Source organism: Schistocerca cancellata, chromosome 3 (assembly GCF_023864275.1).
Source record: "Schistocerca cancellata isolate TAMUIC-IGC-003103 chromosome 3, iqSchCanc2.1, whole genome shotgun sequence".
NCBI lineage: Eukaryota > Metazoa > Arthropoda > Insecta > Orthoptera > Acrididae > Schistocerca > Schistocerca cancellata.
The window spans coordinates 453104600-453115261 of NC_064628.1; the positions used below are offsets into that span (position 1 = coordinate 453104600).

General features: G+C 37.1%; 1 protein-coding gene across 1 annotated transcript; it reads right to left on the reverse strand.

Moving 5' to 3' along the window:
* Window positions 1-679: 679 nt before the first annotated feature.
* LOC126176741 (peritrophin-1-like) lies at window positions 680-2246 on the reverse strand. The gene is made up of 2 exons (XM_049923910.1): window positions 2198-2246; window positions 680-1073 (listed from the first exon to the last, which is right to left on the reverse strand). Exons 1-2 carry the CDS (start codon window positions 2202-2204, stop codon window positions 847-849), a joined length of 234 nt encoding a protein of 77 aa, XP_049779867.1. The 5' UTR covers window positions 2205-2246; the 3' UTR covers window positions 680-846.
* Between the last annotated feature and the right edge of the window lie 8416 nt (window positions 2247-10662).

Here is a 10662-nt window from a genome sequence, read left to right on the forward strand (position 1 = left end):
AGCTCCCTAAGGAAAGTTGCACAGCTGTATGATTTGTTACTTAACATCTTCAGAACAACAAGTAATATGCGTAAAAGTTAATTCGTTCACTCCCTGTACGAAATTTTAGTCACCATCTTCTTGAATCAAAGTAATAATACATCTGCAACTTCTGAAAAAACAGGTGAAGTTGTTATCATAGCTTCGGTTAGACGTACGGGTAAGTAAGTAAGCTTAACCAGATTTTATTTAAATACAGGACAGTAAAAAGATGACTTCTTCGTTTGGCTTCAGTACATAGATGTGTTAGTTATTTCTGTATAATTGTCATCTGTAGTCAAGACAGCCGAAGCAGTTCATATAAAGCGTAAGACTGAATTACTCTGTAATTGATACATCAGTGTCCTTAGGAGCACTTAAGCTATAATTGATTAGAGCACTGCATGACAAAGAATATGTAGGCCAGTAATAAAGACGGAAGAATGTAAAACTAGGGTTCAGTGTCCTTCTGCCTCGTGATGACTGGGTGTTGTGTGATGTCCTTAGGTTAGTTAGGTTTAAGTAGTTCTAAGTTCTAGGGGACTGATGACCATAGATGTTAAGTCCCATAGTGACAGAGCCATTTGAACCATTTTTCAGTGTCCTTTCGAAGAGTTGAACAGGAGGGTACGAATTATAGATTTATATATATAGTGCAACAGTTATTTATTATGAATGAACATGTTGACAAGCATAATAATAATTACATTCAATGGTAGCATAGGAAATACAGATAGTAAATTATCAGCCACAGTCATAAGACACACAAATTTTATTCTAAGGTTTTCTTAGCAAACGTCTATTGGTAACGGGGCAAGCTCGCATCTTCTACTTCCTCGAGGACGGCCAGTCGCAGGCGTTGATATTGGCGTTCCAGACGAGTCCAGCAGGGCACACCATGTGGACAGCCTTGCCGTTGCTGCACTCCCAGAAGCCGTGTGTGTCCGTGTCGTCTGGGTAGAAGACGGCCGTGGCGCCGTCATCTTCGGGACACGTGGGCGTGGTCGCTGTGGCCACAGCGGCCAACACGCTCAGCACCAGAAGGCCTGCCAACACTGTGGGTAAAGAGGGTTAGTGTTTCGTGTATTTCAAGTTGAAGTGCGCAATAAGGCCAACAAAATTCATTTCCCCTCACTGGCACCGGAATTTTGGGTCCATCTGCTAAGAGGCAAAAAGTAATTGAAAGCACAACAAAGTTCTTAATGCAGAAACAGTTGTTGAGTGTACTAATTCACGTACATCATGAACTATCTCCGAAGAAGAAGCTATTTCCTTATGACAATTAAAATATACAAGAATTTATATATGAATTTTCACTCCCATCCATCAAGCTATTCTTCTGCCAGCCAATTTAATTTCATTAATGTCAAGATTTTTTCAGAATCCATGGAAACAATATAGTTGCAGCCCAATTGCTATGATGGTATCATATGATGCTGATACATAACGTCGTGTTTAAGTTTCGCTTAAAATTTTTCATATGTTATACATTTGTCTACGTTCACAGAACGTTACTGTAAAGAGTAAAATAGGCATCTTAGCATTACACACACTGTAAATAGCATAAGGCATGAAGATACGCTCGCTGTATCAGGTACTGTACTATCCTGTCAACTTTGTTTCGATATTTCGAATCATTTAAGAAGTATTTCGTTCGTCTAAACTCTGATGGGGTATAACATTTATTTCAAAACAAAACATCAAACTAACTTCGCAATTTAGGAACTGTAAAAGTGTAATTCCTTCTCATAGTTTCCACTTCAACTCTTGGAAAAGCTTACTAGTGGCAAGATTAAAGGTACTATTGTGCTTATCGACTGAATGATATAAATTAGTAGAACTTAGTTCGACTCATCCAAGATGTGTTAATGGAACGCTTTACCGTTTCCTGTCAGACGTGGTTTTAGTTGGGTTAAGAAGAGAATGTTGCTCCTAGTAATGTATTAATAACGAGCGATTAAGAAGGAATCCGAAGCATTCGCAATGTAAATAATTCAGTCAGTAACACAATCCTCAGAAATAGATATTTATGGCTGTGGACGTTTAGCAGCTGTAGACACAAAACTAAATACAACCGAAGGCTGCTCTAGAGATACACTTGTACCCATGTTACATTTGAAGCGTAGCAATTAATTTTGATTTTCATCTACATCTTAACAGATGGAAAGGTTGAGCTTACGTTTCATGGTGAAAGTTACTCCAACGAATTCTGGCGAACTCAGAACGAAACTAATGCTTGGTTTCAAATTGAGCTGGGGTTATATACTAAATGTCATTGACGTCACACCGACCTGGGTAAGGCCAGATTCACTCTGCTACATTACAAGTATGATAACGATTGTTTGCAACGTGTCATGTATCCGTGTAATCATCTCAAAGATAAAATTTACATGACATTCTCTGTGCTATCTCAACGACTTTTCTTTCAAGAGCCGCTGATACATATGGTTCTCGAAACCCTTCACCCTTACGAAATGTTTCCGCATCGTTTAGTTAGTAATTAGCAGTGAGTTCGTTTAGGTGCACGCTACTGAGGAACCCAAACTCTTCAACATCACAGAACGGTGTTAATGCTTCCTCGTAGTGTTTCGGGAACAGTAAAACGATACGTTTTCCCTACAATTAGTCGGAGTATAAAGTATCTTAATTCGGTTTCTTTCCGCAAGAATTAAGTAGTCTAAGCGTCTCTGTACACGAAATTGTGGTAGCTGAAGTGATAAATGTAAACATGGTACAGAATGCTGTGTAATATCAGCATTACAATATGATTCAGTTAATGCCTAGCAATTAATAGGTGGGCTAATTTATACTAGTACCTTCTGTCGTAAATATTGATTAGGCGTCTTCATCTTGGGGTTTGAATGGCCCACTATGTGACAGGTGACGAGGAAGCGCGTTTGAAACTCCATCAAGATTCTAGAGATGATTTTAATCTGTTTCTTTATATTTTTCTCTAGCTATGGAAATGTACTTACTAATTCTTGTAAGAATTTCGTGGAGGGCACCTAGAGGCGAGACTGAAAAATATATCATTAGAAGAAAGACAAAATTTTTTTTTAAAAGGGCTCCTACCCTGGAAATATTGTAATAATACTGCGAGCACTAGTTCTTACTGCTTCGTTTCTTCTTTAACTCAACACACGATTTCATTATTGTCGTGGCAACGTCTCTCACAACTTAACTTTCCACCTGACCCAACCTGTTCATTTCTTTGGTGTTTCTATCAGAATACTCACACACAACCTGCAAGTTGTTGCTACATCACTATCTGACTCGTATTCACTTTCAGTTGCAAATTACCTTTCACCATCATCAGTGTGACAACCAAATTTTTTGAAGTGTTAATTACAAATTCAGAGATGCAGTGTCATTCACAGAGACTTTCCGAATGGTCCCCAAACAACCCATTGTAAACTAAAAAAATTTAAATGATGCTTTAGAATATACAACTATTTAATTTAAAAAATAATCTTAAATAATACATAAAAGTAGATAATTATGTTATACTCAGTTTGTATCGTTAAAAATATGAAACTAGAAAACTTACTTAACTGGATCAGCGGGTGCTCAGGAATCTCTCTGCAATCTGACAGTTATGTAACAATCTTCAGCAACCAACGAAGTGCTGTCGTTCACAGTCAACTAAAATAACAAAGCTATTGAGAAACACAGTGCCATTGCTGTACGTGTAACGAATATATATTTTATATTCAGATGCTCTTGACCTGAATTGACCCAGTTAAGGGTTAACGTTAAAAGCCAATGAGGGACGTTCCATGCATCAATAATTTCGGGTAATGTTATGTAACATCCATCTGACTGTCTCCATTACCTCCCATTATAGTCCTTTCAACCCAGCCAAATAAATTAAATAAAAAAGCGGACTCTCTATTAATGTATATTAAATATGATAACATACGTCGCTAGTCCCTTAGAAATATTGTGAGGAGGTACTCCAGCATATGAAATGTAACATTAAAACAAAAATACGCAATTAGAAGCGGACGGCGATCCATAGTCAGATGGCCATTGAGGATGCGGGAAAAATCACAAAATTAGGCATTTCTCGTTTTTATAAGAATTGGAAGGCTTAATACAAACATTTATTTGTATGTACCATAAAGAAGATAGAACAATATCAAAGTTGTTGCCGCCAAGTATCATGAAAGAAGAAAAAGAGCATGCAATATTCATTTACACTGATTGCATCAATGTACTGACATTAAGACGAAGTTATATATTCCACAGCGTTTAATTCAGAGTAAGTACATGTATTAGTTCGGCCAAGAAATTCATCAGTGAACGTGTGGGCTAGCAATTAGTGATATAAGCTCCTCTTAAAGTTTATTAGTAGCCAAACGTGTAGACAGGCTTTCAAACTTGTGTAATTTTGAATAATGAACATACTTCCTGGGCCAAAGTTTTAGACTTTATTAAGGAAAACATATAATAAAAAGCAACGGGTAGTATACCGTTCTTCTTCATGACATTCTTGAATTCATCCCGCAAATACATCGTATCATATTTTCCACAGGTGACATAAGAACAGCCAAATTTTCCCAGTGATATAGAAAGACATTTATATATTATTTAATCCAGTTAAAAATCATAATTTTTTTATTTACATGACAGGTTATTAAATTTGGTCTGTAATGTGTTACTGACCATCTTCAGACCTGGTTACAGACACTTTGGTAATCATATGGAGTCGGCGTAAGTATAAATGGTACAGTCACATTAATACGGCTTTGTCGTTTATAATTGGTACTGTATCATTTTTTCATAGGCCAATTTGATTTGATCTGAAACATGTGTGTACGCTAATCTGATGAGGGTAATTGTAGATCGAAATTAATAACATGATATATAAAATGTTTTGTGATATTTAAATCGAAGAATAGGAGAACAATTAGAAGTAGTATATTCTTTTGCAGCTGCTAATCTTTCATTTGATTCATGGAGTTACTCCAAAATACGATACCAATGTTAGGAATGAAAGTAAGCAATGTATGCTAGATATTTTATTTTTACGACATCATTGCAGGCCATATTTGAAAAGCAAACATTTGTTTTGGCGTTTCAGGAGTTCTGTTCTGTGCTGGTCGACTGAATTTATTATCAAGCTCTAATCTCAATAACTGAACCTGCCAATGTCTGCTAGTAGCATGGCTTAATACTGAGTGCATTTGTTGGGTGGAAATTTTTTTGCAATTTACGAACGGTAATAGTAATTTCCTGTCAATGTGTAAAACGACTGAGTTGGATAGAAACCATTGATCGCAGTTCAAGAAATTTCGATGTTAGCACTTATTAATGCTATATTTTATTTGCGATTTATTTCTCTGTTTACTTTATTGGTTAATGAAACCAACACTAGGAAGCTGGTGTCGGAGTTGGTGTGTAGTGAACTACGTTGGCGTATTATTTTCCTGACCCATCATGTATCACATGTTCGGCTGTCGGTTTTAGCATCATTTTGAGTGGTCCCACTATGACGTGTGATAGGTGATTAGGCACATATGTCGTGTGTGTTTATAGTAGTCACACTAAGAGAAAGGTTAGTGGCTCATAGTTTGTCTGCTGGTATCATGTGTTAGTGTTGTTTTGAAGCCTTTGTGGCATCTGTTTGAAATGTGATTCGCATCTCAGTGATGTGATACGTGCATTGGGTTTATTGACGAGGAAATACGTTTTGCGTGTCATTTGAGAGATGTGGTATTAGATTTCGAACAGATGCCACAAAAGCTTCGAAACAACAATAAAGAAGATACGAATAGACAAACTATGAGCCACTAATATTTCACCTGCGTTGACAACTAAAAGGAACACAAACTCACTACACTCACCGTGAAACCATAAGTGCGACAGCTTGCCGGTCCATTCAAGAAGCAACTCTTACTACAGCTGGAAAAAAGTTAAAATTCCATCTACTGTTTACAACATTCTATCAAAACTTTTTACACATTAAAAGATGATTACTGTTACCATTAATAAACTGCCAAAAATTTCCACCCAAAAAATGCACTCAATATTAAGCCATACTAATAGCTGCCGGCCGTGGTGGCCGAGCGGTTCTAGGAGCTTCAGTCTGGAACCGCACGACCGCTACGGTCGCAGGTTTGAATCCTGCCTCGGGCATGGACGTGTTTGATGTCCTTAGATTAGTTAGGTTTAAGTAGTTCTAAGTTCTAGGGGACTGATGACCTCAGATGTTAAGTCCCAGAACCATGTGAACTAATAGCACGCGCTGGCAGTTTTACGTTCTTGATATTAGAGTCTGATAATAGATTCAGTTACGACCAGCATAGATTGGAACTCCTGAAACGCCTAAACAAATGTTTGCTTTCCAAATATGACCTTCACTGATGTCGTTAAAATAAAATATCTAGCATACGTTGCTTACTTTCATTCCTGGCATCGGTTTGGTATCGTATTTTGGAGTAACTTCATGGATCAAGTGAAAGGTTTCCAGCTGCAAAAGAATGTGTTGTTTTTATTTGTTCTTCTTTTCAACTTAAAGATCACAAAACATTTTATATATTATGTTATTAATTTCGATCTCTAATTACCCTCACCAGATTGGAATACACATGTATTTTTAATCGAATCGAGCTTGCATATGAAAAAATGGTACATTACCAGTTACAAACGAAACAGACTTATTCTTGTGACTGTATCATTCATACTTATACCGACTCCATATGATTACCAGAGTGTCCGTAACCAAGTCTGAAGGTGGTCTGTAACACATTAGAGACCAAATTTAATAACCTGTTATGTAAATAATAAGATTACCATAGTGTCTCTAACCGGGTCTGAAGTTGATCATTAACACATTACAGACAAAATTTAAGTACCTGTTATGTAAATAAAACTTTTGTGATTTTTAACTGAATTAAATAATATACAAACGTCTTTCTGTATCACTGGGGAAATTTGGCTGTGATTACATCACATGTCGAAAATATGATGCGATTTATTTGTGACATAAATTCAAGGATGTCTTGAAGTCTGTAGCAAGAAGGGTATATTTACTGTTGCTTCCTATTATATGTATTCCTTTAATAAAGTCACACACTTTGGCTCAGAAAATATGTTAATTATTCAGAAATAGAAATGTTTGACAGCTTGTCTACACGTTTCGCTACTAATAAACATTACGAGGAGCTTATATCATTAATTGCAAGCCAATACCTTCACTGATGAATTTCTTGGTGGAACTAATACCTGTACTTACTATTAATTAAACGCTGTGGAATGTGTAACTCTGACATAATGTCAGTGCAGTGATGCAATTCGTGTAAATGAGTTTTGCCAGATGTTTTTCTTCTTTCACGAAACTTTGAGATAACAACTTTCGTGTTCTTCTATCCTCTTTATGGTGCATACAATTAAATGTTTGTAGTAAGCCTTTGGATTCTTATAAAAGCGAGAAATGCATAATTTTGAGATGTTTTTCGCATCCTCAATGGCCATCTGACTAAGGATCTCTGTCCGTTTCTAATTATGCATCCTTTTTTACCAATAATTTTCATATGCTGGAGTACCTCCTCATCATATTTCTAATGGACTAACAAAGTATGTACTCATATTTAATGTAGCTTAATAGTGACTTCACTTTTTTATTTATTTCCTTGGGCTGGGTTCACAATGCTGTAATGGGAGGTAATGGATGCAGTCAGCAAGATGTTACAAAACATTAGCTAAAATTATCGATGCATGGAACGTACCACAGTGGCTCTTAACGGTTACCCTTACCTGGGGGAATTCAGGTCAAGATCATTTGATTATAAACTATGTATTCGTTATGCGTACTACTAGGGCAGTGTGTTTGTCAATAGCTTTGTCATTTTAGTTGACTGTTAACAACTTCAGTTTTTCGGTTGCTGAAGATTGTTTCATATTGACAGTTTGCAGAAAGATACTTGAGGATGCAGTTGATCCTGTTCAGTAAGTTTTATAGTTTCATATTATTCATGGTGCAGGATGATTGTAATACAATTTTTTAATAAAATAGCATTAGATTGTAATGCTACGTTTTAAATTATTTTCGGTTACAAAGACCAGTCTGGAGAACATTGAGAAAATATCTGTGAATGTGACTGATTCTGTTAAATAGTAATTAATGCTTTAAAAGAATTAGGATGTCATATTTATGATTGTGAAAGGTAATTTGCAACTGAAAGTAAATGTGATAGTAATGTAGCAAAAAGTTGCAGGTTGGCTGTGGGCATTCTGATACAAACACCAAACGAAATGAACAGGATGAGTCAGGTGGAAAATTATGTTGTGACAGACGTTACTACGACAATAATGAAATTGTGTGGACAAATATAGATGAAACGAGGCCGTAAGAACTCGTGCTTGCAAAATAATTATAATATCTCCAGGGTAGGAGACCTTTTAAAAAAAATTAGTGTCTTTCTTCTAGTGATATGTTTGTCAGTCTCTCCTCTAGGTATCCACGACGAAATTACTAATTTACATTTCTATAGCTAGAGAAAAATATAAAGACCAATATTAAAATCATCTCCAGAATCTTGATGGAGTTTCTACTGCTTCCTGCTATCCTGTCACATAGTGGGCTATTGAAACCCGAAGATGAAGACACGTAATCAATGTTTGCAACAGAAGGTACTAGCATAAATAATCCCACCTATTAATTGCTATTGTTGTAAACGTTCCCCGTTACTTTATGTACAACGCCCGTGACAACATTACTTTAAATTCCTCTTGCTTTGTATAATCGGTTTGCATTTTTTGTTACATTACTAAGTTTCTATTCTTTGTTCCTGAGTCTTGTTTTTAAATACAATAACTTTTCTCATTTGTTATTAGCGTGTTGTTATTTTCACTAAACATTTGTACAGTCGTTAAAACCGATATTCTACCTGATTAACTTGGAATATTTCTAAGTCACTGACATATAATAAAAGAGACATCACCATAAAACGCTTTACGTTTAATTTATAGACCCCTGACAATTGGGACTAGTGTCTGTAAGTGATTGAGAACAGGGCAGTAGACAGATGAAGTGATAAAATAATGAAAAAGTAAACGGTTTGTTGCAGGATGCAAACCATGCTATGGTGTACCACACATATTCTGGCGACCAAAGTTGTTAACTGTTGAAATCTGATTCCGCATCTCAGTGATATGATACGCGTATTGAGTTTATTGACGAGGAAATACGTTTTGCGTGTCATTTGAGAGATTCGGAATCAGGCTTCGAACAGACACCACAAAAGCTTCAAAAGAATACTAATACAAGATACGAACAAACGAACTTTGAGCCCCTAACCTTTCACGTACTTTAAGTACTAAAAACACGCACGACACATGTGCCTAATAACCGATCACACGTCATAGGGGAACCCCTCACAATGGAGCCAACGCATTTGACAACACGTCATTCATAATCGATTAAGAACACAAACTCACTACACTCACCGCGAAACCACAAAGACGACAGATTGCCGATCCCTTCAAGAAGCAACTCTTACTACAGCTGGAAAAAAGTGAGAATTCCATCTACTGCTTACAACATTCGCTAAGTGAGTAACCTTAATAGGAAAAGTGAACAAAATACTTAACGAATTTTCAGCTACTCCAAATAATACGTAAGAGAACGCAACTCCGCTGTAGTCCCAATGACAACATAATGGAAAGCCTGTCAAATCAACATGACTTCACGCTTCAGCGACACAGCGAGGAAAACTTATCATCACAACGGCTAGAGACGACCCATAATGCTAGCTACTTCCGCACTCCTGCAGGTCGTGACAGAGAAAAGGCCGTTTCCGTGGCCGCTCCAAGTACCAGGTCGCGAAACCAGCTAGCAGAGGCGTCGTTTCAGAGATAGAGCCGTGCACCACAGGTCGTTCGACTTTTAAAATCCGGGATGGCGTCGACCGCATGGCATAATTAAGTAAGTTGCTTCGCCCTACCGTGGATATCTACTCCTGTGTTACTCATGGAGGCAGCTTGGGAAAACCGTATTTAGTAACACTGCCTTCGTGACAATCAAATTGGTAACATTACCAACGCTGTCATGCGGTGAAGTTATTGATTGTATTTTGATGCCGGTGTACATTTCATACGACCACAATCTCTTAAGATTTCCTGCCAGATTTCGAGAGAGTTTTGACGTGGAGACTATTAAAACCATCTCGTATTGAAATCCGCGTTATTTTTCGAAATTCTGTAAGACGTCCCCAACTCTGAGGATTGTATGTTCTAAAAAACTTTGCAAGCTCTTTCCTTTCCTTCTGCGTCAGTGTTCTGAGATATTTTGTGTACCACTGGAGATGTGTTCCATCGGAAAGAAGACCGCCTCTTAGAAAGCTGTCAAGTGAACTTTTATCTAGTTTTTATACAGATATACGTTAAGTTTGCTTTCGGTAGCTTGTATTTTACAGTGTTCACTTTCACTACAAGCATCGTGTAGTCACTAGTCCCTGTACCCGTCGTGATATTCCGTATTTCCTCAGCGGAATTTGTTGCAAAGAATATTAAGTGCGTTTCCGTGACTACTCGTATATGCACTCCGCGTAAACACCTGAAGCAAACAATTTTCGAAGAAAACATTCAATATAATATTTCATTCGATGTTTTATGGCTTCCATAGGCTCTGAAAACGAATTT